At 40.8% G+C, this 20,203-nt stretch overlaps 1 protein-coding gene across 6 annotated transcripts in view; it reads left to right on the forward strand.

The window, feature by feature from the left end:
* Positions 1-20,203, forward strand: part of LRRC36 (leucine rich repeat containing 36) — a 58,067-nt gene that overhangs the window by 15,365 nt on the left and 22,499 nt on the right. For all 6 annotated transcript variants that reach the window (XM_050773254.1, XM_050773255.1, XM_050773257.1 and 3 more), the window contains exons 3-5: positions 3,477-3,669; positions 4,730-4,826; positions 7,813-7,901. In XM_050773254.1, the coding sequence (XP_050629211.1) occupies positions 3,477-3,669; positions 4,730-4,826; positions 7,813-7,901 (379 nt within the window). The remainder of the gene's footprint in view (positions 1-3,476; positions 3,670-4,729; positions 4,827-7,812; positions 7,902-20,203) is intronic.

Here is a 20,203-nt window from a genome sequence, read left to right on the forward strand (position 1 = left end):
ATGCCTGTAATTTCAGCACTTTGGGAGGCCCAGGCAGGTGGATCACGAGGTCAGGAGTTCGAGACCAGCCTGGCCAACATGGTGAAACCCCGTCTCTACTAAAAATACAAAAATTAGCCAGGTGTGGTGGCGAGCTCCTGTAGTCCCAGCTGCTTGGGAGGCTGAAGTAGGAGAACTGCTTGAACCTGGGAGGCGGAGGTTGCAGTGAGCCAAGATCTTACCACTACACACCAGCCTGGGCAACAGAGTGAGACTCTGTCTCAAAAAAAAAAATCAAGTTAACACATGTAATCAAATAGAACATATATAAGACTCCTGGTGCAGTGCTTGGCATATAGGAAGCACTCAGTAAAGTTAATTTTCTATATTTTTTGCATCTATGATTTTATTTTATTTATTTATTTTTTTGAGACAGAGTCTCTGTTGCCCAGGTTGGAATACAGTGGTGTGATCTTGGCTCACTGCAACCTCCGCCTTCTAGGTTCAAGAGATTCTCCTGACTCAGCCTCCTGAGTAGCTGAGATTACAGGTGCCCACCACCACACCCAGCTAATTTTTGTATTTTTAGTAAAGGCAGGGTTTCACCATGTTGGCCAGGTTGGTCTCGAACTCACGACCTCAGGTGATCTGCTCACCTCAGCCTTCCAAAGTGCTGGGATTACGGGCATGAGCCACCACGCCCAGCCGCATCTGTGATTTTATATTAATCTTTAACAGTTCTGAATCCCTTTGTTTAATTTTCCTGGGAGAAAATGTTTTGTGATTATTCGATTATTCATAGTGTAACTTTGGGGAATACATAAATTCATGCCAACTGGTGAAAGTGAGAGGATAAGAAAGTGTTCCTTAATTTTTTTTTTTTTTTTTTTTTTTTTTTTTGAGACAGAGTCTGGCTCTGTCACCCAGGCTGGAGTGCAGTGGCGCGATCTCGGCTCACTGCAAGCTCCGCCTCCCGGGTTTACGCCATTCTCCTGCCTCAGCCTCCCGAGTAGCTGGGACTACAGGCGCCCGCCACCTCGCCCGGCTAGTTTTTTGTATTTTTTAGTAGAGACGGGGTTTCACCGTGTTAGCCAGGATGGTCTCGATCTCCTGACCTCGTGATCCGCCCGTCTCGGCCTCCCAAAGTGCTGGGATTACAGGCTTGAGCCACCGCGCCCGGCCTCTTTTTTTTTTTTTTTTGAGATGGAGTCTCACTCTGTTGCCCAGGCTGGAGTGCAGTGGCGCGATTTTGGCTCACTGCAAGCTCTGCCTCCCAGGTTCACGCCATTCTCCTGCCTCAGCCTCCTGAGTAGCTGGGACTACAAGTGCCTGCCACCATGCCCAGCTAAATTTTTTTTTTTTTTTTTTTTTGTATTTTTAGTGGAGATGGGGTTTCACTGTGTTAGCCAGGATGGTCTCGATCTCAGCCAGGATGGTCTCGATCTCCTGACCTCGTGATCCACCCTTCTTGGCCTCCCAAAGTGCTGGGATTACAGGCGTAAGCCACCACACCCAGCCGTATTTCCTTAATTTTACACTGAGAGACTTTAAAAGATTACTTGAGCCAAGTGTGGTGGTTTATGTCTATAATCCCAGCACTTTGGGAGGCTGAGGCAGGAGGATCACTTCAGGCAAGGAGTTTGAGACTAGCCTGGGCAACAGAGCAAGACCCTGTCTCTACAAAACAAAAACAAACAAACAAACAAAAACCATAGTTGGTGGTGCATGCCTATAATCCCAGCTATTTGGGAGACTGAAGCAGGAGGATCCCTTGCCCCAGGAGTTCAAGGCTGCAGTGAGCCATGTTCGTGCCACTACACTCCAGCCTGGGTGACAGAGCAAGATTCTGTCTCAGGAAAAAAAAAAAAAAAAAAAAAAAAGTTGAGCTGGGCCATTAGACAATGAAAGACAGTCCTAATGGTGCACTGCCCTGAGAGTGAGGCCAAGGGCACTGATAGCTATTCCTCACCACTGACCCATTAACAATATGGAAGTTAATGGAATTGGAGGAAAAAAAAAAAAAAAAAAGAAATTCATCAAAGTATAAACAGGGTTGTGTTGGGAATGTTTTGTGTCTTTGAATTTTCTAAATTTCTTGCAATGAGAAAATGATAATTTTAAATGAGAGGAGAATAAAAACATCATTTTATAAATACATGATGGAAAATAATTTCACCTTTCTGAAATAATTATCAGTGACAGAATTCCTTTTATGAAAAGCATTTTTACTTTTTTTTTTTTCATTTTTACTATTAAAAGTATATGATTAACCAGGCACAGTGGCTCATGCCTGTAATCCCAACACTTTGGGAGGCCAAGGCAGGAGAATTGCTTGAGCTCAGGAGTTCAAGACCAGCCTGGGCAACATAGTGGGATGTTGTCTCTACTAAAAATAAAAAAATAGTTAGCCAGGTGTGGTGGCACATGCCTGTATTCCCAGCTACTCAGGGGCTGAAGCGAGAGGATCACTTGAGCCCAGAAAGTCAGGGCTGCAGTGAGCTGTGATCACGCCCACGCCAGCCTGGGCAATAGAGTGGTATGCTGTCTCAAAAAAAAAAAAAAAAGTACGCGATTATACATATATGTACATGTTTTGAAATTGTCCTGAAACTTAGTATTGGGCAAAAGCAGCTAACTAGCTAAATACATAAAGATGAAATAAATCTTTTCAATAGCAGGTTTCAACAGAGGAAGAAAATTGTGGCTTTTCCTCTCAAGTTTGCCAGTCTTGATTGTAGTGTTGCCAGTTAGGTAGAGGGTGGGGTTGTTAAATCCACAGAAAGAGAACTGAACAAGGAAGAACATTTCTGCAAAGGAGATCTGACTGATTGATTAAATGGGAAGCTTGTGTGGTAGCAGGAACTCTGAAGAGGAAAACAAAGACAAGAGGAAGCCTAGACTGGTCCAGGAGGGAGGACTTGGAGATAGCATTGTTTTGTTTCCCTAAATAGTCCTTTGACCATATAAGTGAGGCACTGAGATATAAGAACACAACACAACACATACACACACACACACACACACTCTTTTTTTTTTTTTAACCATGCCCCTTTCCCCTAGAACCAGCTTTTTTGCTTACCTCCCTTCTTGTAAATTAAAGTGCTTGTGGCATCAGGAGAGGGGTTGGGACAAAAGTGAGAGAATGCTAATGTGGCTTGGCCACTGGGAAACCACTGTGAAGGATTGGATTGCATTGGGAGAATAATTGGAGAGCCAACAGCAGTGGAGAATTGACTGCAGATATTTGAATGTCAGATTTTGTAAAGAAGGAAATGTATTATATATATGAATTATTTAATGTATGGAACACCCAGTGCTCATGGACTACAGTGGTCTTATTTTCAGACAAGTTAAGTGGGAGTTCCAGCCCTGCCTTTCTCTCTGGGGACTCAGATAACATGTTTAAGGATGGAAAGTAACATATATTTCCACCTTTATCTATGAGGTTCCTAGTCTTTACCAATATGCCATTTCATAATGTGATGTTTTCCTTGTAGGGAATCCAGTATTTATGTTCACTACAAGACCTGAATTTATATTATAACAACATTCCTTCATTAGTGGAAGTGTCCCGTCTACAACCATTACCCTTCCTCAAAGAACTGGATTTGAGACTTAATCCTGTTGTAAGGAAAGATACAGATTATAGGCTCTTTGCTGTATACACACTACAAACTCTGGAGAAATTAGGTAAGACCTTCCTTCTCTGTTCTTTTCCACAGAATCTAACTTTAAATCAGCTGCCCCTTAACCTTTTGGATGTTGGCCCAGAGTGTGCACTGGCAGGATATATTTGTTTATTAGTCAATATTTATGTAACTCTTTTGTGTTGGCAGGATGTATGACGAGTTCTTTTATTGTTTATTGAATGACAGTCTATGATTTTATCAGTTACTTCCAGCTTTAGTTTTCTTCAGTTGATGGTTTCACCGCCCCTTCCTCCTCAACACAAAATTTCCAGGTTGAGAATTATTTTTCCAGGTGCCCCAACTTTGCAACTGTATTAGCAATAGAAAGCTAATACAATTTATTTGGGGCTTAGTTGGCAAGAAACAAGAAATATTCCTTCAAATGAGCTGGTCTGTATTTTCTTATTATTTTACTTATTTATTTATTTATTTATTTATTTATTTATTTATTTATTTATTTGAGACAGGGTCTCACTCTGTTGCCCAGGCTTGAGTGCAGCGGCATGATCTTGGCTCACTGCAGCCTGGACCTCCTGGGCTCAAGCAATTCTCCCATTTCAGTCTCCTAAGTAGCTGGGACTAAAGGCATGCGCCACCATGCCCAGCTAATTTTTGTATTTTTTGTAGAGATGGGGTTTCATCATGTTGCCCAGGCTGGACTTTCTTATAATTTTATTGTTGAGTATACATTTCTTATTGATACAAAATTGGATTTCACATGGTCCTGGGAAACTCATTGTAGGGAAACTAAGTAAACTCTTTCAGACAATGGTATGACTTTCTGCCCTAACATTAGGCCTTTGAATTGTTTACTGTCCAAGCTCTGCTTTCCTGAAGGGTAGTTAAAACTGTGAGGCAGTGGTCGCTATGGCTCCCTGCAGTCTCCCTGAGTTACTGCCTGCTCCAGTGACAACATAATAGCATTATTTTATGACCTGTCTCTAACACACCAAGATGAGACTGGTCTTATTTTTTCCTCTGTGAATATGGTTTTCTGATTAACTACTAGTATGGTTATGCCAAAAAAAGAAACATGCTCAGACCATGGTTTTTGCCTCCAGATGACCGAACTGTACGTGAAGGTGAGAGAAAAGCTGCCAAGCTGCATTTTAGTCAGTTGGGCAACAGTGAAAATTTTCTTTTAGAGGTGGAAAAAAGGTAAGAAGATTCTTTACAAAATTTTTAAAGTTTGGTTCTGGACATAGGAAATAGTGAATTCCTGCTTAGCTTTCTTCATTTTCCAACAGAAATTTCCCACAAGTTGTAAGAATCCTCAGATCAGGAATAAAAGTATTTATTCTGCAAAAGCTGAGATTTTATCTGGGATGATAATCTGGCCCTCAGTGGATACATCCCTGTTTTCTTGAACTCTGGGTATAATTGTTATAAATTCTCTAAAGTTGTTGTTCACAGGTTATAGATAGGGATATTATGAGATTACTTATTCCTATAAATGGTTACCAACTCTTTCTTGGTAGAGTTATCAATCAGTTCCTGATCTTTTCCTATTGAATTAGGATTACATTACCATGGGCAAGATTGTTAGAGATAAATTTGTTAAAGGAAGGGAAGAGAAGCATTTCTCTTCAAAACAAAAAATGAATAAACTTTGAGACTCTAAAATTTCTGAATGGTAGCTTTGTCCATTTCTTGTTACTAAAATCCTCTCAAAAGAAGGTACCATTATCTTCTACCCCCAAACCTATGCTTTTTAAAAAGTAGCTTTATTATTTTAAAAAAATAGATAGTAGTCCATTACAATTTTAATAATACAGAAAACTACACTGAAAAAAGTCAAAGTCACTTCATATCCTACAACCGAGAGTTAACTATTAGTAATGTTTGGTATACATCCTTCCAGATATCCTTTGTACTATAGACACATAGATATATCAGTTTTTTTTTCTGATGACAAAGGTAATACATGCTTATTATTGAGAATTTGGAAAGTACAGAGAAAAAACACAAGGCATAAAGTAAGTAATTCATAATACTACCATTCAGAAAGAAACCTTCATTATATTCCGGTAAATATCCTTTTTTTTGTTTTTGTTTTTTTTCTTTTTGAGACGGAGTCTTGCTCTGTCACCCAGGCTGGAGTGCAGCGGTGCGATCTTGGCTCAGTACAACTTCCATCTCCCGGGTTCAAGTGATTCTGCTGCCTCAGCCTCCTGTGTAGCTGGGATTACAGGTGCACACCACTGCCTAGCTCACCATTTTTAATTTAACAAGATATCATGAACATGTCCCCACAACATTATTCTTATATTATTCTCCAGAATAAGTCTTTTGTTTGTTTATTGCTTTTACCTTTACTACTAGAACATAAACTCCATGAGAACAAGGATCTTGTTGGTCTTGCTTATTACAGTATCCCTAGTTGCTAGAACCGTGTCTGGAATACAGACGATGCTAAGAAATAATGTATTGAATGATGAATGAATGAAGTCAATGCCCATTGGCTTGAGATCCTTTCCTTTCCCAGTGACTTTTGCCTGTCTCTGCTTTGATCCATTGTATGTTTTATAGTGCAGACTTCTGTGAACATTCTTGGTTTCCTATTTTTTCTTAGTTTCTTTTTTTCTTTTTTTTTTTTTTGAGACGGAGTCTCGCTCTGACGCCCAGGCTGGAGTGCAGTGGCCGGATGTCAGGTCACTGCAAGCTCCACCTCCCGGGTTTGCGCCATTCTCCTGCCTCAGCCTCCCGAGTAGCTGGGACTACAGGCGTCCGCCACCTCGCACGGCTAGTTTTTTGCATTTTTTAGTAGAGACAGGGTTTCACCATGTTAACCAGGATGGTCTCCATCTCCTGACCTCGTGATCCGCCCGTCTCGGCCTCCCAAAGTGCTGGGATTACAGGCTTGAGCCACTGCGCCTGGTCAGTTTCCTATTTTTTAAAATCAGATTTATTGAGGTTTCTTTGCATAGAATAGTCACTCTTCTTTAGACAGAAATTGAGTGCTTCTAAAATATTGTATATATATTTTATGGATTAATTTCTATTTTAAATGCATTGGGTACCATTCACTACAAAAATACAGAGATTAATTAATGTGTAACTGAATAAACTTTCTAATAAACAGATAAATTAATTCCATCATTTATCTGTTTAGTTACCATATAATGATTGCAAAACTGGAGGCAAAATGTTACTCAAGTACCCTGTATTAACATTAATATCTTATAAATTCTCTAACTTTGGGTGAAGTTTTTTTTTTTTTTTTTTTTTTTTTAAGCCTTTCTGAGTCCCAGTTCCCCCACCTATAAAATGGAAATAATAACCAGTAGGGGGCCTTTTATGATTACATGAAATGGTGATTATAAAGCATCTGATACTTACAGCCTAGGCTTTGTGTACTTACTGTACTACCCAAGGTACCTACCTGTCTTTCTTGTGTGCTTTTCTAACTAACAGCTACAGTTGTCTCCTCTATAATTCTTGGCAGCAGAATCTTCCTTTCTGTGTCCTAACTATGAGTGTTTTAATTAGAAAGAAACTATCCTACTCCCTCAATAATTCAGATCTAAGTATGTGTCAAGAAAACAGAGTATCTAAGTTCTAAATCTTCTGGCTTTCACACTTTATAGGCTGAACTATAGTGTCCTTCTCTCATATTTCCCAGTATAAATATTACTTTTTCTTGTAAAGTATGGCTTTAACTGAAATGTTTGTGAAATTTTTATTTTTTTGGAGACAGAGTCTCGCTGTGTCACCCAAACTAGAGTATAGTGGCACGATCTCGGCTCACTGCAACCTCTGCCTCCTGGGTTCAAGCGATTCTCCTGCCTCAGCCTTCTGAGTAGCTGGGCCTACAGGCACCTGCCATCATGCCTGGCCAGTTTTTGTATTTTTAGTAGAGACGGGGTTTCGCCGTGTTGGCCAGGCTGGTCTTGAACTCCTGACCTCAGGTGATCCACCTGACTCAGCCTCCCAAAGTGCTGGGATTACAGGGGTGAGCCACTGCGCCCAGCCGAAATATAATTAAATTAATATGTTCAAGAGCATTTAAGAAAAATCCGATCACCATAAAATGTTTTCTAAATAGCATTTACTGGTGATCTCAGAAGCCTTCTTTTTTTTTGTTTTTTTTTTGTTTTGTTTTGTTTTTTGTTTTGAGTTGTAAATAAATTATTCTATGTGGCAGCTCTAGGGAGAAGACAATGAAAAACTGTGTAACAGGTGAGAGCTCTGCATCAAAAGTCAGTGCTAATGTTGACAGCAGGATTGAAATGGGTAAGTTTTCTCCCTGTGATTATAAAATGATTAAATCATCAGTTATCTCAGCTGCCGTAGCCAATATTGGGTAAGATGAAGACACATAGTTGAGAAAGAACAGATTTGAAGCAAGCACAGGTTTACTGACTGTGTTTTTCTTCCATCCTCTCACTGCCAGAAGGACCTTACAGAGCAGGCCTAACCCAGAGCCCATCAAAGCACAAGCTGTACTTGGAGAGTTCAATTTCATTTACATCACTTTACATCATTAGTATACCCAGAAAATTACATCAGTGATTGATTTCATTAGAGACTGGCGACTCATATGCATACATCCAGCTCACACCCTGGGCTTCCTGGGCTGCCCAACCAAGAACCTTTGCAGCTGCAGAATCTCTTGTGTTTGGGATATATTCCTGGGGAAATGTTTACTATGTTCCTGGAAATACAGTTGATAAGCCAATATGGTTAAAGTGGTTATGCCAGGCTGGGCACGGTGGCTCACGCCTGTAATCCTAGCACTTTGGGAGGCTGAGGCGGACAGATCTCCTGAGGTCGCGAGTTCAAGACCAACCTGACCAACACTGAGAAACCCCATCTCTATTAAAAATACAAAATTAGCCGGGCATGGTGGCGCATGACTGTAATCCCAGCTACTCGAGAGACTGAGGCAGGAGAATCGCTTGAACCTGGGAGGCAGAGGTCGTGGTGAGCCGAGATCATGCCATTGTACTCCAGCCTGGGCAACAAAAGTGAAACTCCGTCTTAAAAAAAAATAAAAAGAAAAAAGAAATAAAGTGGTTATGTACCTTAATGGTCATGCCACAGGCTGGGAGAAAGCTTTCCACCAGAGAAGTTGCATCCAGTGAATCCTTGTGGATTAGCTTTTGGTACTGTCAAATAAATCAAGCGAACTTTTACCTGAAAAAATGTTCTTTGGTCTCAGTGCCTCTTCCCTTGGAAGAATCTAGTGAATTATATACAAACTCTAAAAATCAATTCCTAAAAGCCAAGCAATAACTTTAGTAGGTTGACTCTACACTGTAGTTCAGACATTAAGGGTTTTCAGTTTATAACATGTATTTTATTTTCTTGATTTCTTATCATTTATTGACAAATCATTTTTACAGTATTTTGTGGTAAAATAAGACACAGGCCAGGCACAGTGGCTCACACCTGTAATCCCAGCACTTTGGGAGGCTGAGATGGGCAGATCACCTGAGGCCAGGAATTCAACACCTGCCTGGCCAACATGGCAAAACCCCATCTCTACTAAAAATACAAAAATTAGCCAGGTGTGGTGGCACATGCTTGCAATTCCAGCTACTTAAGTGACTGAGGCATGAGAATTGCTTGAACCCGGGAAGCGGGGTTGCAGTGAGCCCAGACTGTGCCACTACACTCTAGCCTGGGCAACAGAGTGAGACTCTGTCTCAAAAAACAAACAAAAAGACATAATGAGGTGTGATTTTAATGTTCATTTCTTGGATGTCCCAGCACATATAAATATTGGGAGTATGAATTACTTTATTTCATTTTAAATAGCATTTTTAATATTTTTAAATTGATACAATTTTATTGTAATAATTTTGAAAAAGACTGAAAATCATGAAAAACAACAGTTTTGTCCTAGTTAATGCTTTGGTATACAGCCTTCCTTGGTATACTACTTTTGGTATACAGCCTAGTCTTTTTTTCTAGGTACAGGCATTTAAATATCCATTTCTAGACAGAGAAAAACACATTGAAGCATAATTTGGCAACCTCTTTTTTGTGTGAGCTGAATTAGACTTCATTTATGCCATATTACTTCATTAACACAATTAGAAAGTCTGAAAGTGCACTTTCTCTTCTAAGAACAAACTGCTTTGCTAGAGGGCCCATTTCTAAAAGTTCTTAGAAGCTCCAGCTGTTGCCTGGATTTTTTTTTTAATATCAAATTTATTTTGCTACTTCAAAACGTTAAGGAGCTTTGTTTTCCACCGAAAATTGTGTTTGTGCTGGATTCCCTGGGGTGTGTTGCCAGTAAGCACTGTTGGTAATCCAATATGATCGAAGTGGTTATGCCACGTTAATGGCCATGCCACAGGCTAGGAGAAAACTTTCTGGAGAAGATCTCTCACTAGCTCAGTTGTTCACAATGGTGTTTTTCCACCAATCATTTCAAATGGCAGTGAACCTCCACTGTCTTGGATCCTCCTCTTATTCTCCTAACCACATAATCGTTGAGTCTTTGAAAGGTTCCTCTCTCTCTTCCCATATCCCCAAAATATGCGTACCTAGGCTACATCTTTGGGCTCTCCTGTTTTTTCTCTTTGACTCTATTGATCTCATCTATTTTACAGCCTTATTTATAAATAAATAAATGTTTCATTTGTTTGTTTGTTTATTTATTTATTTATTTATTGAGAAAGGGTCTCATTCTGTTGCCCAGGCTGGGGTGCAGTGGTGCAATCTCAGCTCACTGCAACCTCTGCCTCCTGGGCTCAAGCCATCCTTCCACTTCAGCCTCCTGAGTAGCTGGGACTACAGGTGTGTGCTACTATGCACAGCTAAGTTTTGTATTTTTTTGTAGAGAGGGGTTTTGCCATTTTGCTGTGTTGCCCAGGCTGGTCTTGAACTCCTGAGCTTGAGCAATTTGCCCCCCTTAGCCTCCCAAAGTGTTAGGATAATAGGCGTGAGCCACTGTGCCCAGCCTGTTTTATTTATTTATATTTATTTTATATTCTTTCCTCATGTCTTAAATATATTGGTCTAGCTTTGACAACCTGCACTGGTCTCTCTCTGCACCAGGCCCGTATTTCTGTTGACCAACTTGTAATATACGCTTGGAATCACCACTGTCTAACAGCCTATCAAGCTAAACATGTCCAAAATAACCCCCAAAACAAACAAATGAGCCCCTCTCCCCCAGCCTTAAACAGCTCCTAGGGTTTCATCAGTATCACCACAACTTTACCATTACCCTGTCCCAGAATCATGTTGGGGTTTGCCACTGCTGCTCCTCTGAGCTGAATGTTCATGCCCTATAGTATGATCCACAATTGACGAGCCTTCCTTTCCATTTCTTTTTTTGTTTGGTTTTTTGGTTGGTTGGTTGTTTTGAGACAGGGTCTTACTCTGTCACCCAGGCTGGAGTGCAGTGGCAGGATCTCGGCTCACTGCAACCTTTGCCTCCCAAGTTCAAGCAATTCTCATACCTCAGCTTTTGGAATAGCTGGGATTACAGGTGCGTGCCACTGTGCCCAGCTAATTTTTGCATTTTTAGTGGAGACGGGGGTTTCACCATGTTGATCGGTCTGGTCTCGAACTCCTGGCCTCAAGTGACCTGCCTTCCTCGGCCTCCCAAAGCGCTGGGATTACAGCACATCCAGCCCCTTTCTATTTCTTGATAGTCTTTTTTTACCAGGCATGGTTAATTATCTCAGTTAATCCTCACAACAACCTTGAAGGTGGTTCTACAGGTGAGGAAACTGAGACCCAAAAAGGTGAAATAACTTGCCCCAGTTATACAGTAAGTGGCAGAGCTAGGAGGCAAACTCTGGTCCATCTGTCATCAAAGTGCTCTTAACCATTACATGATACTGCCTCACAGTCTCTTACTCCTTCAATTCATTTTGTACTTTGCTGCCAGATTAATTCTCTTTTTTTTTTTTTTTTGGAGACGGAGTCTCGCTCTGTCGCCCAGGCTGGAGTGCAGTGGCCAGATCTCAGCTCACTGCAAGCTCCGCCTCCCGGGTTCCCGCCATTCTCCTGCCTCAGCCTCCCGAGTAGCTGGGACCACAGGCGCCGCCACCTCGCCCGGCTAATTTTTTGTGTTTTTAGTAGAGACGGGGTTTCGCCGTGTTAGCCAGGATGGTCTCGATCTCCTGACCTTGTGATCCGCCCGTCTCGGCCTCCCAAAGTGCTGGGATTACAGGCTTGAGCCACCGCGCCCGGCCACAGATTAATTCTCTTAAAACACAGCTGTGATAATTCATTATGCTTACCTGCTCAAAAACTTCTCTGGCTCCTACTCCCCTACTAAATTAAGTCTAAACTCCTTTACTTGGCATATAAGACTCCCCTAAGCTCTATGTGTAATTCGTCTCTTCAACCTAAACTGAAATCTTATCTCCTGTTTGTCAACTACAATGTCCAATACTCAATCAAACCACTCCTTCCTCCCCAAATAGTCCTTCTTTTCTCCCTCATCTGTCCCTAAACTAATGCTGTCCCTCTGCTTGTAATGCTTTACTCAAATCCTACCGTTCTTTATGACCCAGACCAAAGCCCATCCATTTTAGTGAAACTTTTTTTGTTTTTGAGACAGAGTCTCATTCGGTTGCGCAGGCTGGAGTGCAGTGGTGCCATCTCGGCTTATTGCAACCTCCACCTCCCGGATTCAAGTGATTCTTATGCCTCAGCCTCCCTGGGATTACAGGCGTGCATCACCACGCCTGGCTAATTTTTGTGTTTTTAGTAGAGATAGGGTTTTACCATGTTGGCCGGGCTTGTCTGGAACCCCTAGCCCCAAGTGATCCGCCCACCTGGGCCTCCCAAAGTGCTGGGATTACAGATGTGAGCCACTGCACCTGGCCAATAATCTGATTTTTAAAACATACTTTATTTTTTAGAACAGGTTTAGATTCACAGCAAAATTGAGCAGGCAGTAGAGTTCCCGTATACCCTACCTGCACACACGCACAGCCTCCCCCACTATGAATATCCTGCCCCAGAGTGGTACATTTGTTACAATCGGATAAACCTGCACTGACACATCATTATAACCCAAAGTTCATAGTTTACATTAGGTTTCGTCCTTGGTGTTGTACATTCTATGGGCTTGATGAATGTATAACGACATGTATCTACCATTCTACTATTGTACCATTGTACTATTTTTGTACTATCATACAAAAATAGCTTCACTGCCCTAAAAATTCTCTGTGCTTACCTATTCATTCCTTCATCCTCTCTAATTCCTGGCAACCACTGATCTTTTTACTGTCTCCATAGTATTGCCTTTTCCAGAATGTCATATAGTTGGAATCATTCAGTATGTAGCCTTTCAGATTGGCTTCTTTCACTTAGCAATATACACTTAAATTTCCCCCATGCCTTTTCATGGCTTAACAGCTCATTTCTTCTTAGTGCTGAATAATATCTTATTGTCTGGATGTACCACAGTTTATTTATCCACTCACCCACTGAAAGACATCTTGGTTACTTCCAAGTTTTGGCAATTATGACTAGAGCTGTTATAAACAACCTTGTGCAGGTTTTTGTGTGGGCATAAGTTTTCGACTCATTTGAGTAATTGCCAAAGAACATGATTGCTGGATCATGTAACAGTATGTTGAGCTTTGTAAGAAACTGCCAAATTGTTCCAATATAATCTTTTTAAGATGCCTTTTTGTATACTGAGTTTAGTTTCTTATAGTTTCTCAAACTGGACTCCTGTTCTCAGAGTTTATTAGAACATTGAGCTTGAGAAACACTGATGTGGCTGGTGACATGCTACAGAAGCCCAGTGTGTGCTGGGGGCAGTGGAGAAAGGTTTTATGACAGATATGGAAACAAAGCCATCAGACCTTACAGGCTAGACAGCAATGGAATGGCCTGAAAAGAGGAGCAGCACATTTTGATTGGTGGGGTTGGTGTGAATTACTGTCTGGAAGTGGTAAGGAGCATGGTAGGTCATGAAGAAAGCCATGTGTCGGTGTGGTTTGGGTGGAAGGTTTATGTTGGGTAGAAGGTCAAGTTCTGGAGAACAGTGAATGCCTTACTAAGAACAATTTACATTTATCCTGTAGGTACTAGTTGAAAACAACCTAACTCACTGTTTTTGCCAGTTCTATTTGCCTTTAAATAGAGTACTACTGAAAATATACTGATCTAATATATTATTCTAAAATAACAAGGAAAAATCCACCACAGCCACCCTCAGTGGCTCATTCCTGTGTCTAGCATTGAAAACCATCCCATTTCAACATGTTGATCCATGTCATCTCTTGGTTTAGCCATGATGGAGTTTTGGCTGAATAAAAATCAGCTTGGAATAGCAGGGACTTCTCAAAATAGTCACTTGAACAAGATAGAAGTTCATTTCTCTCTCTTTTAGAAATCCAGATGTTGACAATCTAGGGCTGTCATGGGAAGAGTTCTAAGGGAGGAATAATGAATATGGGGGAGAGGCAGTTAGCAATCTCTGTCAGTGGAAATGAGAGCAATTCAGCAAAGGAGTATCTACTGGGCAAATCCTGTGTTGGGGGTAGGCAGACAAGGACATGATTAAAATAGTGTCACATCTTCACATACTCCCATTTTGGAGGGATTTATTACAGCTAATTAGGTCACAAGTCAGGCTTCACCGTGAGACAAGAGTTTCACTGTGGCAGAGATATAGAGGGATGGAGGAGAGGCGGTTGCAGTTAGTACTCATTGTAGGCCTGGGAAAAGGCTGCACAAAACAACACTTTAGTTGGGCATTCAAATAGAGTTCAGTGGGCATAGTTGAGGGGAAAAGGTAGAGAGAAAAGCAGCGGCAATGTAGAGGGAAAAGCAGCAGCAGACAGGTGAAACAGATCAGGAAATTGACTCAGCTGGTGGCTGGAGATAAAGCCAAGTTGCAAAGGCCCTCTTTACTAATTATGTTCATTTTCTTCTCTTGAAAATACGTAATAATTAAGGATCTCTTAGAGGCGAGGCATGCTTAAATGTGTGATTTTGAGAGATAACTCAAGCTAGATTTAGTTAGTGGGAGGTAATGAGGACCTGTCCTAGGAGGCCAATGGTAAAATAAATTCAGATGAGGAAGCACAGGTTGATTAAGTCCTGGAGGATACGAAAAGAAAGCCTGGATACAAAACATGAAGTATTTTTACCTGCAGTGTTTTGCTATGTAGTTCAAACTTCAGAAAAATGGAATTTATGAATATAAGACACAACTATTATTTAAAGGGGGAAAAAATACAAGGTTACTAAGATTACACACAGTCTGTTCATGATAGGAAAAAACCACCTCACCAATTACCTTTAATAATTATCATATCTGCAATAGTTATTACATATTAATATTTTAAATGTCAGGGATTGTGTTGTTTTTATTGGTGATTAGCAATTTAAAAGAAATGGTTTTGGAGACTAGTGAAAGCCAAGTTATTTCTGCTCTTATATTTTTATCTCAGTGGAATCTGGGGTACAATATGTTTATTTGAGAGTAACACTGAGAGGAAGGGGAGGAAAGAGGGTTAAGCAGAGAGAGAGCTCTAGAGTAAGAACTTCCCTTCAGAATGTCCCTTACTAGGCTGAAATGTCTGGGCCTTTGTACCCTGCCTAGCTCTGTCACGGGGAGTGAACTGTCATTGGAAGAGAATGGCATCAGGAGATGGTTCTTGATAGCTAAGACGGACTCTGAATGAAGAGCAAACGGCTGAAGTGCCCTCCAGCAGCTGGGCAGCAAGTCCTTCCTTGAAGGGGATCTGGCCAGATCTCAGCCTCCCATTGATTGCAGGGTCTTTGTACAAACATGTGAAATGGAGCCTCATCCAGCTGGGATTACTGATAGTAGAAGTAGCTATTATTTGCCCCTGTATCTGTATGATAAACCCATTTCTCTATTATTACAAATAGAAAATAATTTTCAAACAAATTGCCCTATCGCATTGATTATATGGATGTTCAAACCTGGGCTGGACAACATGTCATAATTAAATTTGCTTTTGGAATTAAGGGCTGGATATATTTTGTGTCTGAAGAAAAAGAATAAAATAAACTGAGACAAGACAAAAAATAAAAAAATAAGACAAGAAAAAAATGATCTCAGAATACAAATTGCTTCATTTTCTTGATTGTTGTATATGACATACTTAGTCATAATAGTGGCAGAGTAAGGCATCAGTTTTGTTTTTTCAAGAGTGATCCTATATCTTGGATATGACACAAAAAACAACCAAAGGACTTCATAAAAATTAAAATCTTTTGTGTTTTAAAGGACACTATTAAAGTGGAAAGACAACCCACAGAATAGGATAAAATGTTTGCAGACTGTATATCTGAGTAGGATCTAATTAATATTCATTCTATATTTTAAAAAACTGGAGGGTAATGTCATGCCCAGGCTGCAGTACGGTGACACAATCGTAGCTCACTGCAACCTCAAACTCCTGGGCTTAAGTGATATTCCTGCCTCCTGAGTAGTGGGGACTACAGGCATGTCACCACTATTTTTTTTTTTTTTTTTTTTTTAGCACCCAACTATTTTATTTTTTGTGGAGATAAGGCCTTGCTATGTTGCCCAGGCTGGTCTTGAACTCTTGGCCTGAAACGGCCCTCCCACCTCGGCCTCTTAAAGTGCTAAGATTACAGGCATGAGCTAATGTACTCAACTCATTCTACAAGAACCCTTACAACTCAATAACAAAAGACAAAAATAACCCAATTAAAAAAAAATGTGGGCAGAGAATTTGAATAGACATTTCTCCAAAGAAGATACACAGCTGGCCAAAAGCACATGAAAGATGCTCAACATCACAAAGCAAAACTATAAGGAGATACCACTTCACATCCACTAGGCCGACTAGAATCAAAAGGACATCTAATAAGCAATGACTGGGAGCGTGGGAGGAAGGGGAGGAGCAGAAAAGGTAACTATTGAATACTGGGCTTAATATCCAGTGATGAAGTAATACGTATAAAAAAGAAAATAGTTTTGGCAATTAAAAAAGTTGCTATAAAGAAAAGCAATGTCAAGGATGTACAGAAATTGGAGCCGTCATACATCGCTGGTAGGAAAGTAAAATTGTGCAGCTGTTTTGGAAAACAGTCTGGCAGTTCCTCAAAAAGTTAAACATAGAGTTACATTTGATCCAGCAGTTCCACTCCTACGTATATACCTAAGAGAAATGGAAATCTATGTTCATACAAAAACTTGTACAGGAATGAAAGCAGCATTATTCATAATAGCCATTGACTGGAGAATGAATAAACAAAGTGTGATATATCCATATTCAGGCATTAAAAAGGAATGAAGTACTAACACATGCTATAACATGTATTTTGAAAACATCAGGCTAAGTGAAAGAAGCCAGACAGAAAGGCCATATATTGTATGATTCCATTTATATAAAATTTGCAGAATAGGCCATTGCATAGAGACAGAAAGTATATTGTTGGTTGCCAGAGGATGGAAGGGAGAGAAAAATTGGGAATGACAGATATGAGGTTTCTTTGGGGGTGATGAAATATTCTAGAATTAGATAGTGATGGTAGTTGTACAACTTTGTGAATATACTAAAAAACACTGAATTGTACACTGTAAAAGGATGAATTGTATGATATATGAATTATATCTCAATTAAAATAAAGCTTCTCACACAGTTATAGAGTGATTCTGTAGAACTTGGTAATTGAGATTTCAGATGAGTAAGAGTCAAATAACAAGTTTGTATCTTAAGTGACTGGGTGATGGTATGCCAATAACAAGATTGGGGGAGGCACCAGCAGCAGAAGTGGGCCTGGAAATGAAGATAATGAGTTTGGCTAGAAAATACTGATTTTTGGCTGGGTGCGGTGGCTCACTCCTGTAATCCCAACAGTTTGGGAGGCCAAGGTGGGCAGATCATTTGAGGTCAGGAGTTCAAGACCAGCCTCACCAACATGGTGAAACCCCATCTCTACTAAAAATACAAAAAAATTAGCTGGGCGTGGTGGTGCATGCCTGTGGTCCCAGCTACTCAGGAGGCTGAGGTGGGAGAATTGCTTGAACCCAGGAGGTGGAGTGAGCCGAGATTGTGCCATTGCACTCCAGAGCCTGGGCAACAGAGTAAGACTCTGTCTCAAGGGAAAAAAAAAAAGAAATAAAATATTGACTTTTTAGTTGTGTGCGGGCACTAATTGGGGGCTGTTCAGGAAATTTAGGTCTAGACATCAGAAAAGAGACCAGGGTTAAGAGATTTACATTAAGAGTCACTCAGATTTAAGTGATAGCTAAAACCCAGGAGAACTATGAGAGCACTCAGCAAGAAGTTCCGGCGGTAGGGGATTTGAACCAATACATAGGTTGAAAGAAAAGGAACCTGTGAATCTGGAAAAGAGCATATGTGCTGTAGAAGGAAAAGCAGGATGGAGCAGGGTCTTGAACACCTGCAAAGTCTTGTTCCGCAGGATAAGGGTAAGAGGAGGCCTGAACCCAAAGTCACAGCCTACTAACCATTCTCATTCGCACAAAAACTGTGTTACAACTAGCAGTTTCTGCTTCACCTTGTTTCTTCTGTAGTACTACTGCAGTGGGAACCAGAGAACAAAAAGGTTGATAGCTCACGTCACTTGCAGAAAAGTAGTTCTGTCAAGTCCAGTGGTTGGAAGAGCATCTTGTGTTTAAGTAGGACATTTCAGTCCCAGAAGGCAATTCAGAAATAGAAAGCATCTTAGAGCCCCAAATGGATGGAAGGGCTGGTTCTCAAGAGGCTGGCTTTATTCACTGTCTACTCTCAGTTGCACTGGCTTGTAGTGGCTTTCTGTTGCCACAACCAGTAGATGAAAGTGAGCATAAGAGCGCATTGTTTGACAAAGGCCCAAGTTCTTGATACTATCTTCTTACATAATCCTGCTGGAAAAAAATTCCTTAAACAAAAGCAAAACTTTTGTTTTAATTCAAGTCCCCCCAGAAGACCCCAAATCCCAGAATTCTACAATTAATAAATGTATTGATCAAGAGTGGAAAAACCTTTGTACAAATATGACAGCCTAATAGAATCGTTCTCTCTTTCTTGTCATTCTTGTCTCACTCCTGTCACTCAGGCTGGAGTGCAGTGGCACAATCTCAGTTCATTGCAGTCTCGACTTCCCAAGCTCAGGGTTCCTCCCACCTCAGCCTCCCAAGTAGCTGGGACTTGTGCCACCACGCCTGGCTCATTTTTGTATTTTCAATAGAGATGGGGATCTCACTATGTTGCCCAGGCTGGTGTTGAACTCCTGGGCTCAAGTGATCTACCCACCTGGGCCTCCCAAAGTGTTGGGATGACAGGCATGAGCCACTGTGCCTGGCCTGTAATAGAATTGCTGGCAGGCTCTTCTTGATAACAGTTTCCAAAGTGGCCAGAACTAGGCTATAGTTTTTGTTATTTTTACTTTTTATTTTTAAAATAATTTTTCTAATCACAGTAAAAATATTGGTAAAAAAATAAAATTATAAAACAGGAAAAAAGTTAAAATTTATTTGTCACTTTTTTGTGAATATATGTATTAAACTAACACGAAAATTTGAAAGGTGAACTGCAAAATACTAATGGTATTTTCTCTTTTCTTTTGGAGATGGAGTCTCGCTCTGTTGCCCAGGCTGGAGTGCAATGGCACGATCTCGGCTCACAGCAACCTCCGCCTCCTGGGTTCAAGTGATTCTCCTGCCTCAGCCTCTCAAGTAGCTGGGATTATAGGCATCCACGCCTGGCTAATTTTTGTATTTTTATTAGAGACGGGGTTTCACCATGTTGGCCATGCTGGTCTCGAACTCCTGACCTCAGGTGATCCACCCACCTCGGCCTCCCAAAGTGCTAGAATTATAGGTGTGAGCCACCGTGCCTGGCCCTAACAGTATTTTTTAATGAAAATGGAATGCTAGTTCCTTTGCTTTTTAAAAATTATTTTTCTTTCACTAGAAAACAAATCTTACCAGGCCTGGTGGCTCACGCATGTAATCCCAGCACTTTAGGATGCCAAGGCTGGCAGATTGCTTGAGCCCAGGAGTTCTAAATCAGCCTGGGCAACATAGGGATGCCCTGTTTCTATTAAAACTTTTTTTAATGTAAAAATTAAAAAAAAAAAAAAATCTCACCGAAAATAACATACAGAGTGTTCTAATACATTTGATTTTTTTTTTTTTCTTCCCGAGAAAGAGTCTTGCTCTATCGCCCAGGCTGGAGTGCTGTGGCATGATCTTGGCTTACTGCAACCTCTACCACCTGGGTTCAAGCAGTTCTCTTGCCTCAGCCTACCGAGCAACCGGGATTACAGGTGTGCACCACCACACCCAGCTAATTTTTGTATTTTTAGTAGAGACAGGATTTCACCAAGTTAGTCAAGCTGGTCTTGAACTCCTGACCTCAAGTGATCTGCCCACCTCAGCCTCCCAAAGTGCTAGGATTACAGGTGTGAGCCACCATGCCCAGCTTAGTTTCTCTCTTTTTACAAAAGAGAGAAAGTAAGGTAAAAAAAGGCTGATTTGATATGGTCAATCAGTGCTGACTGCTGATTAGTACCCTAGAGATGTGTAATACCAGGAGTCTATTCCCAGCATCTCCCCCTGTAGTTGGAGATTATTTAATTGGTATCAAAGTTAA

Source organism: Macaca thibetana, chromosome 20, assembly GCF_024542745.1.
Source record: "Macaca thibetana thibetana isolate TM-01 chromosome 20, ASM2454274v1, whole genome shotgun sequence".
NCBI classification, from domain to species: domain Eukaryota; kingdom Metazoa; phylum Chordata; class Mammalia; order Primates; family Cercopithecidae; genus Macaca; species Macaca thibetana.